This window comes from Phoenix dactylifera, unplaced genomic scaffold (assembly GCF_009389715.1).
Source record: "Phoenix dactylifera cultivar Barhee BC4 unplaced genomic scaffold, palm_55x_up_171113_PBpolish2nd_filt_p 000926F, whole genome shotgun sequence".
In the NCBI taxonomy this organism is placed as follows: Eukaryota; Viridiplantae; Streptophyta; class Magnoliopsida; order Arecales; family Arecaceae; genus Phoenix; species Phoenix dactylifera.
The window spans coordinates 77990-94653 of NW_024068286.1; the positions used below are offsets into that span (position 1 = coordinate 77990).

General features: G+C 45.6%; 1 protein-coding gene across 2 annotated transcripts in view; it reads left to right on the forward strand.

Moving 5' to 3' along the window:
- The window catches only part of LOC113461687, a 66520-nt gene extending 54550 nt beyond the window's left edge, over window positions 1-11970 (forward strand). For both annotated transcript variants that reach the window (XM_039120963.1, XM_039120962.1), the window contains 3 exons: window positions 11182-11292; window positions 11399-11489; window positions 11722-11970. In XM_039120963.1, the coding sequence (XP_038976891.1) occupies window positions 11182-11292; window positions 11399-11489; window positions 11722-11831 (312 nt within the window). In that variant the 3' untranslated portion in view covers window positions 11832-11970. The remainder of the gene's footprint in view (window positions 1-11181; window positions 11293-11398; window positions 11490-11721) is intronic.
- The last annotated feature ends 4694 nt before the right edge of the window (window positions 11971-16664 follow it).

The window sequence follows — 16664 nt, forward strand, 5'->3', positions numbered from 1 at the left end:
TATCAAGCATGCATTCACACTTTTACTGAAATTAAAATCAAACAATCACCACAAAATTTCAAGCAAACTGGGAATCAATTTAAACAAGAAAGGTTTAGAGGTTACCAAAGGAAATTTCTCCAGCAAATTTTTTTTTATTTTTAGGCAAACCTCTACAGCATTCCTTTTTCAGCAGTTCCCTTTTTGATCGTCCCAGATTTCCTCTTCGATTCCTGATCAAATAATACCAAAAGAAAAACCAAAAATTAGTAAGAGCGAAGAATGAGATAAGGAAAGTAACAAAAATAGAAAATATTTTTATTTTATTTTAGATATATATATATATTTTGAAAGTTTAATTTATGAAAAGAAAAACAACTATGCTAGCAATCCCCGGCAACGGCGCCAAAAATTGATAGTCAACTTTAAAGACCACGCAATAGCACGTATCTAGTAGGATAGTGATTACGGGTATCGATCCACAGGGATTGGGGTATAGTTGTTTTCTTAAAAAAAAATATTTAAAAGGAAAAGTTTTTGAAGAAAATTAAACTAAGAAATTTAATAAAAAAAATGCAATTAAAATGATATCAGTTTGGGGGAACCTAGGGCAAGGAATTCACCACTAACATCGGAACAAGGGTTATTTATATTTTAATTCGTTCTTGGATTAACATGCAAATTGGCTACAAGCCTTATAAGCATTCAAATAAAATTTCACAAAAGTAATTTAGGAACATCCATCTTCAGTTAGCATGAAATGTCTACCCTAAACTAATGCGGCTGGACACTGCATCTTCCCTAAGCATGGATGATCTTACATTAACTTAGTGATCATGAAAAACAGTTGTATAAACATCATACTTAAAATCACAGAAATTAAATATGGGATGAAATAAAATATTCATTAAGAACAGAATAAAGTTTATACAACTCAAGGAAATAGAAATCAAAAATATAAAATCCGTATCCCTTTGTTAGGGCTGCATCCAGCCCTAGTGAAGAGATCAGCCTTCCATGGTATCGGAGGTAGCAACAACGACGCAGAAGGCCTTCATCATGACTGGGTTCCTCCCTTCTTCGTCTTTCCTCTCAGACTAATCTCAACACGAACTGAATAAAAATCAAACTCCCTTCCTCATATATTTTGTTATTTCCGTGGGGAGTTATTCCCATAATACCCAAAAGTTCTCTCTCCCCTTTTATTCTTGTGGGAACTCAACCTGAGAAGAGCCGAAGAGGAGTGGATCCCCAGCCAAGTTGCTTCCTCTGTTTCACGCCTGGCCTTTTATAGGCTCCAATCTCTCTTTCCTCTTCCTTATTTCGAATCATGGATAAGGATGAACCCTTTGCTGTTGGGATGAAGTTTGGCCTGATTCGCTGGACTGCTGTGGTTCGAATCTTGGATCCGGCTGCTGGGATGCTGATCAAAGGAGAAGATGCGTGAAGCAGGGGAATGACGATCACGGCTGAGAGAAGATGCCGAAAGATGCGTGAGGATAAATCGTGGGGAAGGAAGGCTGGGATCTTGCTGGAGTTGGACGTGAAGCTCGGGATACTGTGAACAGACGCGTGGAAGAAGATTACAAGGCAGGTTTGGATCCGTGAGCTGCTGTCCGTGGGCGATGGAAGAAATCGGCGTTTCTTCAACGCGGAGAGGATCTTGAACGCGGCTGGGACGCGTTGGATTCATCATGGGCGATGAAGGATTTGCTGGACAACTGCGAATGGGAGGGAGTTTGGAACTTATCCGAAGCAGGGGATGTAGGTTGGATGGATCCTTCGGCTGTGGTGTGGAGCTGGGAATCTAGTTGGGATAAGGATTTGTCGGTTTGGGAGGAAGGATTGATCTGTTGGGGTGAGGAGATTGCTGGGATTTTGAATGCGGAAGGGAGAGTGAAATTGAGAATATCTCGGCTGGGAAGAAGTGGTTCCGAAACAGGGGATTGGCTGCAGGAGAAATCTGCAGGGGATTGATCCGGAAGGATGAAGCTGCGGACGTGGAGCAGCATGTAAACGGGATGAAAAGATTTTCGGGAGAGAGGAATGTCGTGTGAGACTTCATTCGTGGACAAATGGGATCAAGCCAAAAGAAGAGGATGCGGTTCATACGGTTGGGAACAGGGAATTCGGATAAAGCTTGGATGATGTTTGAGAGTATCTCGGCTGAGGCTTTGGGATCCGGCTGTAGGTGTTTGAGAAGATCTCGGAGGGAGAGGATGAGGATGCTGGGAAAATGTGGACGTGGGAAGCACAGGAGATTCGGGAAGATGAAGCTAAGGAGGGATGTTTGGATTGCGGAAGACGTGGTCCTGTTCCGCTGAAGCAAGGAGAGTTGGATTTGGTGGAAAATCCGGATGGGGTTGATCCGAAATAATGGCTGGGACATTGAAATGTTGACGCGGAGATTTGGAGGGAAATTGGTTGCTTTGGGATTCGTGCAAATATGATGGTATGCTTTGAGATCTGAGAGACAAATAATTGAAGGGATTTTATTGTTTTTGAGATTAAAATAGGAGAATTGAATCATGTGAAAAAAGAGTTGGAACGAGTGGGAAGAAATTTAGATGAACTTGTGAAGAGTCAGGAATTAATGGGAAGCACTGGGTTCTGGAGAAGAGTTCTTGGAGTCGACTCTGGAGGATGTAAAATTATGAAATGATGCAGTGTTAGTTTAGGCTTTACCTAATTAAGCTTGATTTGACCTGCATACATTAAGCTCAATCAGTAAATAAATAAGTAAAACTCGAATTACTTTTAATAATTTATTAAAATGCAGTGATGAAGGTAACACATTTTTTTAGTTGAATTTACAAAATATGTGAATTAAAATAATAATAAGTGCTATGAATAAGATATTAATTTGTGCATTATTTAGCACTTATCAGATAGTTTGTTGGAGACAATGGAATAACCATCAATAGCATATAGACTTGAAGTGGCAATAGCAAGGATATGTTAATGGGAAAAAGGGCGGAACCTCAAGCATTTAGGGCTTAGAGTTGCTTGAGATATGTATGGTAGGATTGCTTATGGTAATAATGGTTGCACATATGAGGGTTTCAACTAAGCTAGGTACATGATAAGGGTCTTAAAGGGAGGAGTGGTGGTCATAAAAGCAAGAGGCTAGGGCATAGTAGACATGATAACAGTGATGACAAAAGCATTGAATAATTGTTGTTGCATCTTGGCATCTTAGAAGTGGTATCTAATTAGATGGTCGAATTCTGACAATACCCATGAAAGATCATGTCAGAAAAGTAGAAGCATTCAATGAGTTAGTCGATGGTTATCAAGAGCATTTAAGATTTGGGGGAAAAAAGCATGATTATAGGTTTTCGATCAATTCAACAATAGATAAGTCTCCTTAACAAGCTAGTTAAAGAGCAATGTCAAGACATTGGTAGAGAGGGATGCAAGAAATGCTGAACTGACCTGTACCGGCCGGTTCAGCCTGTACCAAACCGGTACCAGCGCTGACCGGTCCGGTTCGGCATTAAAAAATGGATCCGGCTCTTATGGGGCCGGAACTGACCTAAACCGGCCGATACTAGATGCGTACCGGATGGAACCGGACGGTTCTGTCTGGTATAGGTTGGAATTGGTACGAACCGACCGGTTCGCATTGGTTTGCTAAAGCACGCGGGTCGGTTTGCACCGGTTTTCTGGTTCGCATTGGTTTGCCACAGCGCGCCGCCCGCGCGCTGTGGGTAGTGTGCCATTGATTTGGCAATTCATCCCCTTAAAATCCTGATGTTGATGCATTAGAAGTCCGCGGCGCGCTGTGGGCAGTGCGCCATTGATTTGTTAATTCATCCCCTTAAAATCCTGATGTTGATGCATTAGAAGTCAAAGGTTCAATTACTAGTACTAGTGCCCATACTAGTACCTTTTTAGTACAGTATGATTTTGTAGACACATTATACATCTTTTAGTGCCTATATAGTACTAGTGAGGTGTTTTACCATGTATTCGTACCTCAGTTGTAGAAACCTTTTACCTAGGTTAACATATCCACTTTGGAAATTCCCTGAAAACTTGAATCGGCACCAGCTTCCCTAGTGCATCCTTCAAATAAATAAAGGGTATCCTAGTGCATGACTCTTCTGCCATTGCAGGTCTAGGACAGATGTATGTAGCCTTATCCCCACTTGTAGAGTGGCAAGTTCCACGTTTCAAACCTGTGACTTTTAAGTGACAATGGGGCAACCTTATTGTTGGCACCAAGCATGGTCTGCTGAACCGTCCCGTACCGGCCGGTTCAGCACGTACCAGACCGGTTCGGTACGATGGTAGAAAATGGTTCCGACCCTAAAGAGGCCGAACCGAACGGTACGGAGGCGTACTGGTGGGAATCGGACCGGTTCTCACCGGTACAAGCTTGATACCGCCTTGTACTGGTGTGAACCGGACTGGTTTTTATCGGTACGGCTTCAGAGTACCGCGCGCTGGGCAGCCCGGAATGCTGGCACAACGGACAAGTATGCCAATATGGAGGAGGCCATGGCCTCCCATCGCGTATCTACTGGCGGGAGATCTCCCTAAGGAGGCAAGAGGGGGCTTGCGGCGACCCAAGAGCCCTCTTTGGAAGTTTGAAAGGTATAATCCTCTTACTGCTTCGAGGACTTATATCCTTATGGAGATTGATGGTCGAGGCTACCTGCGCCCTTCGCATCGGATGAAGGGCTTGGTGACTAAGAGAGACCAGAAGAAGTATTGCCACTTCATCGGGTTCACGACCATGACACCGAAGATGGCATCGAGCTCAAGGATGAAATTGAGGCACTCATTCGGTGCGAGCAGCTGGACCGGTACGTGTGCACTCGGCAAGACCGGAGAGCGCCCACTTCGGCCTCTGATCCGCCATCCTCGGAGCTGATCGATAATTGTTCGACTACTAGGATCATCAACTCCATCTCCAGCGGTCCTACCGAGGTCCTAGGCACCTCAGGTAGCCGAGCCTCAAGGTCGAGGCTATCCCGAAGAGAGTGCACGGGAGAGAACATCACCTTCTCCAATGCCGACCAAGGGGGACTTCGAACTCATGACCACGCCATAGTTATTTTTCTTACTATTACAAAATACAATGTAAAGAGTGCTTATTGATAATTGAAGCTCGACCGACGTATTATTTTATGATGCTTTCCAAAGAGAGTACTTATTGATAATGGGAGATTGTATGCTGAACAACTTTGGAGAGTCAACACTCATCTGGTCAGTTTCTCGAAAAACTCGGTTCTCATAGGAGTGATCAATCTACCGGTTACTGCAGGACAAGAAACTCCGAAGTAACACTTTGAGGCTAGACTTCCTCGTGGTTTGAGTGCCCTCAGCCTGCAATGCAATCTTGGGCTGATCTTGTCTGAACACTTTTTGAGATGTGGTATCCACCTACCATCTGCTCATGCGATTCTCCATGAGGAGCAGAGGTAGAAATTCGAGGTGACCAAGCAATGGTTCGTCAATGCTACATGGCCACCCTCAAAGGAAAGAAGCCGGTAGAAATCCTACTGATCGAGAGGCTGGACACAAGGGACAAGCTGAAGGAGCAATGAGGATAATGGCCGAAGAGTTGGCGCAGGTCCCTTTTCGAAAAGATGAGCCAGACCGAACTGTCTAGATCAGGTCCAGGCTAAGTGAAGAAAACCGAGCTGAAGTGATCAACTTTCTCCGCACAAACACGTATGTCTGCGCCTGGTCGGCTGCTGACGTGCTAGGCATAAGCCCTGAGGTGATGGCTCACGAGCTCAATGTGGACCCGACTCACCGACCTGTGCGGCAGAAGAAAAGGACTTTGCCGCGGAAAGGCAGCAAATCATAAACTAGGAGATTGACAAGCTTTTGGAGGCCGGCTTTGTTCATGAGGCAAGCTGCCCTGACTGGCTAGCCAATGTACTTGTCAGAAAATCTAATGAAAAGTGGTGAGTCTGCATCGATTACACCGATCTGAATATGGCCTACCTAAAAGACCTTCATGAATGCTTTCTTTGGGTACAACCAAATCCCGATGGCGCCCGAGAATGAGGAGAAGATAGCCTTTCTTACTGACAAAGTCCTCTACTATTACAAGGTAATGCCCTTTGGCTTAAAGAATAAAGGGCCACTTACCAGTGCTTTGTCAACAAAATCTTCAAGGAGCAGATTGGCCGAAATATAAAGGTGTACGTGGACGATATGCTCGTGAAAAGTCGAGCAGTGGAGCAGCACATCGTTAACCTGGAGGATTCTTTTGCGACCCTCAGAAGGTACCAAATGAAGTTCAACCTGACGAAGTGCGTTTGTGGGGTCACCACAAAAAAATTTCTAGGATCTATGGTGATGCAGCGAGGCATTAAGGCAAATTCCGAGAAGATCCGAGCAGTGCAAGAGATGCATCCGCCAAGGAATGTAAAAGAAGTCCAACGCCTGATTGGATGGATTGCCGCATTTGCGATATTCGTCTCCAAATCGGTAGAGCGCTCCCTCTCATTCTTCAAGGCCTTGAAGCACCCGAAAAACTTTCATTGGATCGAGGAGTGTCGAGAGGCCTTCGACCAATTGAAGGAGTACCTTAGCTCATCGTCCCTTACAAAACCACAGGTTGGAGAATCCTCTACTTGTATCTGGCCGTTTCTCCTTCTGCTGCGAGTTTAGTCTTGGTGTCGGAAGAAAAAAGGTGCTAGAAGCCGATCTACTACACGAGCCGAATCCTGCAGAATGTCGAGACCAGATATTCCAAGCTTGAGAAGATATATGCCCTTATCATCTCAGCTCGAAAGCTTCGGCCGTCTTTTCAGGCCCATTCTGTCACAATCCTAATTGACCAGCTAGTCAAGTAGATCTTGCAGAAGCCCGAAAATGTAGGTCGGCTAGCAAAGTGGGCGGTGGAGCTCAGAGAGTTCGACCTGGAGTACCGACCTCGGCTGCCTATCAAGGCGCAGGTGTTAGCAGATTTTCTGGTGGGGTGCGCCATTGCCGACGAAGATTCTGCCGAGCTTTCCAAAAGGAAGACCATAGAGCGGTCGTGGATCCTGCATGTAGATGGGTCAATAGGCCCGGAGGGCAGTGGGGCTGAACTCATACTCACCAGCTCGGACAGAGTAATCACAAAGTATGCTCTGTGGTTCAAGTTCTCAGCCTTAAATAACGAGGCCGAGTATGAAGCGCTCATCACTGAGCTCGAGCTTTCCAAGAAGCTTGGGGTCCAGCAGCTGAAGTTCTTCAGCGAAAGATGCGGCTGACCTCGTCAAGAAGTGCAATCGATGTCAACGACACACAAACATCCAATGACGACTAGCTGTCCCAATGACACCGATCAGTGCCTCTTGGCTATTGGCACAGTGGGAAATTGACATCCACGGACCCTTCGTAATGGCGACAGGGCAGCACAAGTTCCTCTTTGTGGCGTGGACTACACCAAGCGGGCAGAAGCTGAGCCGGTGACTCGGATCACCGAGGCAAATGCTCGGGACTGTCTGGAAGGCCATGCTCTGCAAGTTCGGGTTCTCTCAAATTATCATAGACAACGAGCGTTAATTCGACAATGCCCGATTCAAAGAGTTCTGCTCCGAGCTCGGGATCGACCATCGGTTCACCTCAGTGGCACATCCGCAGACCAATGGGGAAGTCGAGGTGACCAACTGGACTATCTTGCTATGGCTAAAGGGAAGGCTCGATCGAGCAAAAGGGTTGTGGGCCGAAAGAGCTATACAATGTCCTATGGGCATACCGCACAACACATCGGATTTTCACCGGAGAAACGCCCTTCAAGCTCGCCTTTGGAATGGAGGCGATGATCCTACTGGAGATCGGGCTTCCATCACTCTAGGTAAAAAGCTCCAACGATTAGACGAATTTAGGTCGGCTCTGGGCTAATCTCGATCTGCTGGAAGAAACCAGAGAGCAAGCTCAAGTCCGCCTAGCAATGTACTAGAGGAAAGCTACTCGGTACTACAACTCCAGAATCAAAGGCAAGCTCTTTCGACCTAGCGACCTCGTCTTAAGGAAAACTGAAGTGTCACAGCTAGGGAAACTTGAGAAGCTGAGCCCAAACTAGGAAGGCCCATACCGCATGATTGAAGCAGTGCGGCTAGGAACATATAGGCTTGAGCACCTTGACGGTGCTCCTATCCCACGAACTTGAAACTCCGACAACCTCTGCATCTATTATCATTAAAGCTCATTGTAGTCCGAACTGATTTTCAATAAAAATTCTCTTATTGTGCGTCTTTCAGATTGGATGACTATGACAGACGTATTCAATTTTGGTACACCCCAGAGGCGCATGGGCCCCAACAAGGGAGATACCCTAGGGGCACCTGGGGCCTCCTCAAGTCGAGCCCACTTGGAATTCCTTTAGGACCATAGTCCAGAGATGCTTCTAGGACCATAGTCCAAAAATGAACAAGCCGAGCCCACTCGGAATTCTTCTAGGACTATAGTCTAGAGATGCCTCTAGGGCCATTGTCCAGAGATGAACAAGCCGAGCCCATTCGAAATTTCTTTAGGACCATAGTCTAGAGATGCCTCTGGGACCATAGTCCAGAGATGAACAAGCTGAGCCCACTTGGAATTTTTTTGGGACCATAGTCCAGATATGAACAAGCCGAGCCCACTCAAAATTCCTTTGGGACTATAGTCCAGGGATTCCTCTGGGACCATAGTCTAGAGATGAACAAGCTGAGCCCACTCGAAATTTTTCTGGAACCATAGTCAAGATAATCAACTAAGGAGGCACCTCGTGCCGACCCTTGACCTCCTTCAATCAAACCCACTCGGAATTTCTCTAGGACCATAGTTCAGAGATGAACAAGACGAGCCTACTCGGAATTTCTCTAGGACCATAGTCTAGAGATGAGCAACTATGGAGACACCCTGGACTGACTTGGGACCTTCTTAAGCCGAGCCCACTCGGAATTCTTTGAGAGCCGAACTCCGGAAAGATTGACAGAAGAGACCAAGACAGGCTAAAGCCCTACAAGGGGAAGAGTTCGGTGCAACGATCTGAACTCAAGCCAAGAAATGAACAAGTAAAGGCTGAAGCCAGGTATTTTGAAAATTTTCTTACATTATCTTTTAGTACATGCATTGACCTCGGCAGAAATCGAGCAAAAAGAGATACAAGAAAAGATCGAAGCTCGGGGCGATGACCTGAGCTCAAGCAATAAAAAACAAACAACAAGAACAAAAGCCGAAGTCATGTACTTTGGAAAATTCTTTACTTTCATTAGTTTTAAATTTTTACACTTACCTCAGTGGAGGCCAAACAAAAAAAAGAGTACATGCTCGGTTTACCCGAGCGAAAAGAAAAACAAGCAAAAAGATGAAAAGGCAAGACTTCAATCCTTGCCTTCCCCCCCTTCGCCGCTGCCGAGGCCGCCATCGCCATCACTTGCCGAGGTATCTAGTTTCATTCGGTTGAAAAAAAAGTTTCCAACCCAATCTTGCAAGATGCAGATCTTTGTGAAGACCTTCGCCAGCAAGACCATTACCCTGGAGGTCGACTGTTTCCGAGAGGTTACTGAACAATATATTCAATGCTTATCACATCTAACTGTTTGGATTGGCTAATGACTTGCTCAATATATTCAATGATCCATGGATGATGTCACAAAGGGCTTAGGATTAAGTTCACTTGAGAGGCAAGGTTAGATTTTATAGCCTATGTTGCATGGACATGGATGTGAAATTTGGATTCTGACACATATAATTGTCTGACACAGTATGATAAGGAAAGGACATTTGGAGACATGTAGGAAAAATGATATTGTTAACTGAAATCTTTTTGTTTTTAAAATAGTATAAATGAAAAATTATATTTATTTTAAATTAGTATAAATGAAAAGATTGAAAATTTGATTTGTTGAAGTCTTTCAGTATGCAAATTTCTCATGCAAACTCCAAAATTAGTTTAAGGATGTAATCATGCAAGAAACATCACATTTTGCAAAGTTTCTTGACACCGAATTCCTCTAAAAAGAGCAATTGCCCACTTTTAACATCATCATGATGGGTCTAATTTATCATTTGAATATTCCAACTCTCGATCAATCTAAAGCCACAAAAAATCATTTGAATACTCCCACTCACCATCAATCTGAAGCTACAAATATAAAATAAGTATCTAGGTGTCTAAATGTGTCTGACTCAGTATGTATCAGAGACAAATTCTTTGAGCTGGATGCAAGTGCCCAGGTAACACAAGCTATAGCATGAACCTTGGTGGAGGCTTTTGTGCATAGTCAAAACATACAAATGTAAAAGGTTGTCGTCATGGTGAGAATACCAGATACAACCCATAGTAAGATACAATGTAAAGCACTGCACAAAATAGTATGACCTCTGTGCAACTACATTCTTCTACTAGTTTTTTTTATAGAATAGTTCCTCCTAAGTATGAAAACATGGCCTTTTTCTGTTTTGTCTGAATTTGGACAAAATTTTATTTCGTCCATTTCTTTTAATAGAACTCAATTCCATTTTTTCATTATTGTAATCTCCAAACTAGACTGTGGAATGGAAATCCATTTTTAAGAAAATTTCCTCCTTGTTGTGACTCTAAATGAATTTATGTTTTTGTGCATAACAAGCATGGATAATGTTGGAGCAAGATATGGAAGGTCAAACTGGCACTATTGAAAAGGTTTTTGAAAAAGAAAAAATTCACTTTATTTTCACGTTTGAAAAAGGGTTCCCTTTGTTTCACAGATATAAGCCATTTTGGACTTTACGACACCATCATGCCTCTGCCCTTGGATGAAGGCACGTGTTTATTTTAGTCAATGCAAGCAATTGTTAATGGATGCACATGTTATACAAGTTGATGTACACTTAAAACCATACCTATAAGTATTTTAAAAGGAAGGGTCTACTGGTCCCGTAAAATTCAAATCTAGATGTTCCTACAGAAAAAAAAATGTGGTTGTTTTCTGCAAATTTAATAATCAAATGGATTCTTTATGTAATCTAGCTTATTGGTCATGAAATACATTTTGTGTTTTCTTTTGTTGAGATGGATGCTGCTGACTGTAGTATCATAGCGTGCCATGTGTAGAGAGACCCAACCTTGCCATTGTTTTCCTTGACAATTTTGTGATAATACAGAATTAGAGATTCTACGCATAGCATAAGAGTGCAATGTTCTCAATCTTAGGAATGTATTTAATGCACGTGTCAAATATGTGATCCCCTAATGCTATACACCTTCCTTGACAAGTATCTCAGTCATACGATCCTGGTGTACCTATAGTGCTGGAGAGCATATTAAACATTAATCTGTCAATTCCTCTAAATTATTTATTTGACTCCTTTGGTGGAAAAATCTTAATTATACAAGTAAGTGCATTACTAAGATTTAGTTTAGTCAAGCTGGCAGTTGATCAATTGATCAGCTAATGATGATTGCTTCATCTAAAGCTCGTTTCTTTTCTTGATAAACCAGGGAATGCGAGATCCACTCTCCAAATCCAAGTTATTCTTGTCCATGCTCAGAGAGCATTGCATCAGGGTCACAATCAGTGAACTGGATGCAGGTAACTGATTCAGGCTTTCTGATGTAAAATATAATGCTATTATTGTTTAGTTCTTGTACATGTTATGCATTTTATTCAGTGCATATGGTTGATGGTCCATCTGATGCACTGCACTGAAATATGATTTTAAAAAGCTGAAACATCATTGGAGGTCAAGATATATATGCATGGGTCTTGGCACATTTGCTCCTTGTCACCTTATTCATTGTTCATGCTGTTGATGTTCTTTCAGGTCATTGCCCGCATGATGAGCTGCCAGCGGAAGTTAATTCAATCCTAAGTGAATGGATGAGTACAGCTGAAAGTTTCACAAATACAGTTGAAGGAGCTAAATCATTTTAATGTAGCTTGAGCTTTTATTAGACATTGCCTGACATATTTCATTTCCTGAAAAGGTGATTGGCCACTGATAGGTATTTCATAAGGTGTTCACTACATGACACAACATTAATAATTAATGAAAAAATTCAGTTGCCGAAAATTTTGTGCTGCAACTGCCTCCAAGGTATGCTGCCCCTCCTTTTTCACTGCTTGGACAATAAATTCAGCTCAATACCTTTAGCAACTGTCAGGAAGTTTGACATTAATTTTATCTCTTGATATTTTTATTTGGTGAATGATTTCCTTGTAGTTGTTGCTTCTTATTTGTTTGTTTTACATTGGGGTTAATCACAGCTTCTTTTTGAGGCTGGACATGAGGTATCTTCATAAATGGATGTGGACTGTAGCTCCCTTTTAGTAGTTTCTTAGAGGCTATTCATCGTTGGAACTTCTATCTGCTTAAGGAGTTCGAATCCTACTTTACATCCTTTTTCACTTGTGTACTTATTTATTATAATAGAATAACAGAGTAATCCACTACAGACCATCTGATTAAGGGCATAACTGGGGCGAGTCTCTGTGGTATGGTTAATAAAAGACTTACATAAGAGTGAAAAGCTTACTGGATTATTTCTGCATGAGGATGCTTCAGTGCGAATGCTCTAATTTCGTGCGACGTGTGAGGACTTCTTTCAAACAGTTGGTGGGTAAGGAGAATGCGTGATCGCAGGCCGGGAAAGATGAAGGAAATGACCATAGGATCAAAGATTGGCGAGGAGCGACCATCCTCGGGGGTGACTGTGACCAACCCATTGTGGGCGGAGGTGGCGAAGGGGTCTTCTTGGCAGGCGGCATGGACCAATCTCCAGATCTTGGACAAGGAACTGGTGGCTCTACAGAGGCACTTCACTAAAGTCCCTATCCCTGAGCTGCTCTCGAAGAGAGTGGCAAAGGCTAGGGAAGCTTGGATGTTCGTGGCAGTGGTTCTGCAAAGCTTAAGGAGGCAAGCCTCAGCGGAGGGGGTCACCTGAGAGATGCGCCTGAAGGGGAAGCTCGACTATCAGGTCGAGGCCTTCCCGATGGCAGAGTAGTACCACACCCTCCACTTCAAGTGTGAGGCGGACTAGGAAGCAGCGGTGAACGGGCCATGGTTGGTTGCTGGCGAGCTTCTCGACATGGAGAGGTGGCAGCCAGACTTCGTCCTTCGGCTCAAAGAGGTGAACTGGGTGGCGGCATGGCTTCGACTCCCATGGCTCTTGCTCGAGTACTTGGAGGAGTCTTGGAGATTGCAGCTACAATGGGTTGGCCAATCACGATTGATGGCTTCACCGATCAACTCCGAAAATTAGGCTACGCGAGGGTGAAGATGGAGCTAGATGCTAGATCCCCTATCAGGCCCGGAGTCTTCATTAAGGGGCTAGCGGAGAAATTTTGGCAGCCTTTCATCCATGAAAACCTGCCAGCTTTTTGCTATAAGTTCGCTTGGATCAGCCATGGGGAGGGCGCTTGCCGCTTCACTTCCCCGACACCGGCTGGGGCGGAGGGAGTGGGGGTTCGGACAACACCGGAGCCCATGGTGATGGAGGCTGCCTTGGAGGCCTCGGGATAGCCAGCCAGGGAGGGTAGCCACCCGATCTTAGGACCGTGGTTAGCCACCAACAGTATCTGGTTGCCCAAGGATGCCAAGGAGTGGAGTTTGCCGAGGAGGACCACCGGGATGCCGGCCGAGTCTGCAGCAGGGCCGACTTCCACGTAGTTGGGGCCGAGTGCATATGGGGTAAGGCAGAACTTACTGGAGTCTCCGCTGGATCTGGAGGGCTGGCAGAAGCCAGCCAAAGTCACTCGAAGGAGATCGCCGGGGAGGGATGGCTCAGTCGGCGACTTGGGAGCTTCAGGAGCAATTGGGGCGAAGGCGGGTCAACTCCGACTGGGCACCGAGTCAAGCTTCGGGTTGGGCTGCATGGTGGGCCAAGCCCACCGTGGTGGTCGGCTGGATCGGGCGGAGGAAGCCTAGTTGGAAATGCCGAGGACAGAGCTGGCTTTGGGCCTAGGCTTGTTGAAGAGGGCTAGAAGCCCACCCAGGGTATGCGTGGGAACTAGGCTGGAGAAGGCTGGGTTGGGCTGCTAGAGGCCTGAGGCATCCTCATCTTCTTCTTCGGTGGAGGGGAGTTGGAGGTGGCGAGGTGACCACAGCAGCACGAGGGACCGTAGCCCTTCTCCCTCTAGGATGGTGCTCGCTCGGTTGTCCCGGGCTAGCGATGAAGGCGAGGGGGTAGCTCCGAGAGTGGTGAGGAGCAGCCCGTCGCAGGGGCCTCCGGTGACGGCGCCTCCTTTGGTGGCTGGGGAGGCGGCCCCAACACCAACAAAGAAGGCCTCGGCCGGAGTGGATGCTTCGGAGGAGTTGAGCTGGGTAGGGGGAGTCTTCAGGAAGCCATGCATGTTTTACCGAGATCTTGGGGGTTCTATGTAGTAGAAATCTAAGGGTTGTCAGGCGGTATCGTTGCAACTTGGAGACAAGGGAGTTTTAACCTTGACATATTCAATGTATGCAACCAACAAATAGTCATGGTGATATCTAAAGAAAATGGCACTCCATGGGTTCTAGCTGCAGTGTATGCCAGCATGGACTTTAGGAACAAGAGGGTCCTGTGGGAGGAGACAACCAAGCTGATCCAACAGGAACATCCCATGGTTGTGGCAAGAAAGTTCAACTGCATCGATAGCTCGCAAGAGAAGCTAGGGGGAAGGGCCTTCACCAACAAGAGGGAGGTTAGAAAGTTCCAAGACTTCATCATGGCTAATGGAATGGTCGATTTGGGGTACATTGGTCCTAGATTCACTTGGTGCAACAACAGATAGAGACATGCTAGAGTTTGGGAGAGACTGGAAAGAGCGTTCGCCACTGCTGGATGGGTTCAAGATCACATGGACTACAACATAAGCCATCTGCTTCGGATTGCATTAGACCACTGCTCAATCCTGGTCAATACATCACACTCCTTACTTTACCAGTGTCCTTTTAGATATAAGAAGTTTTTGATATGTTGCCTCCGGTCGTGGGAGATTATTCGGGAGGCATGGTGTGTGCCGATGAGGGGGGATGTTTTGTGTAGGGTGTCCCGCAAATTGGAAATGACCAAGTGGCTGTTGCGGTGGTGGAATCGGTTAGAGGTAGGGAACATTTTCAGCAGGCTATAGGAGGTTGAAGCTACAATTGCAAAACTACAATCTCAAGAGGAGTAGAGAGGGGGCTTGACGGCAGAGGAGCTGGGGGAGCTCAGAACTCATTTATCCCTTTATGACTCGCTCCTTCGACAACAAGAGATCCTATGGAGGCAGAAGTCGTAGATTCAGTGGATCTTGGAGAAAGACTAGAACACTAGATTTTTCCACTAGACGGTGATTATTCGAAGGTAGAGGAACAAAATTAGAGCCATCAGAGGGTCGGATGGTTAGAAGACGGAGGAGCCAGATGACATTAGTGGGTGCTGGAGCAGTTCTGCAGGTCCAGATGGACGAATTAGGTTGGCAGTGAGAGCCCGCCCATGATGCCGGTGCCATCGGTCACAATGCTGCCCTGGTCAGGCTGGTGTCAACGGAGGAAATCTAGAGGCATTTTGGTTTTCAGTTGAGGACAAGGCCCCAGGACCAGATGATTTTTCCTCAACATTTTTCAAGAGATATTAGGTTGTGGTTAGACAGGATGTAGTAGAGGCCATCTAGCAGTTCTTCAGCACAACGGTGATGCCTGAGGATTGGAAGAGGACCTTCGTTACCTTGATCCTAAAGAAATCAAATACCACGGAGTCGGGCTACTACCATCCGATCAGTCTTTGCACCACCTTGTACAAGCCTATGACGAAGATCCTGGTGGCCAGATTGAGGAGCATTTTGTCGAGGATTATTAGTTTGGAGTAGAGAGCCTTTGTGGGAGGTCGGATCATCATTGACAATGTTCTTAGTGCTCAGGAGTTCATGTTTGATCTCCGGAGAGCCTCGAGTCAGAGTAACTTGATGGGGATCAAGCTAGATATGAAGAGGGCCTATGATAGGATGAGTTGGGGCTTCCTGAGGCCATCACTAGTGAGCTTTGGATTTCATGAGAGGTGGATTGATTGGGTGATGGGGTGAATCAGGACTCCTTCCTTCGCCATCATAGTGAACGACACAGGCACGCCTACGCAGTTTTTTGTGTCTTTGGTAGGGCTATGCTAGGGATGCCCGCTATCTCCACTACATTTCATCATGTGCGTGGATTTGCTGTCTAGAGCCCTTCGGCGGGCTACCGAGACCCAGGTTCTACAGGCCTATAGGCCGGGGCCAAAATTTCATTCAGATCTCGCACCTGCTATTTGCAGATGATTGTTTGCTTCTAGCTCCGGTGACAAGGCAGACGATATTGGTCATTCAGAGGATCTTCGAGGATTATTGTGCAGCCTTCGGCCAACGGGTCAATCTGGCCAAGTCAGCTATTTGTTTTATTCCATGGACCAAGTCTCAGGTGAAGACCTACATTAAGCAGATTTTGGAAGTGGGTGAGCAGGAGGGTACACTAAAATATTTGGAGGTATCTATCACTAGTCGCCGCCTTCGATGCAAGGACTGCTCCTCTATTGAGCAGAGCATTAGACACAGGCTTGAGGGGTGGCAGATGGATGCTCTCTCTATGATAGGCAGGGTGACATTGGTGTGGGCGGTCCTCAACTCGATTCCGGTATACCTGCTATCGAACACCATCATGTCGTTGGCACCTTTGAGGTCTTTGGAGCAAACTCCATCTAGGCAGGAGGGAGGGCAGAGGTGGCATCCACTTGGTGGCATGGGAGGTAATTTGTCAGCTGGTCAGGTTTGGTG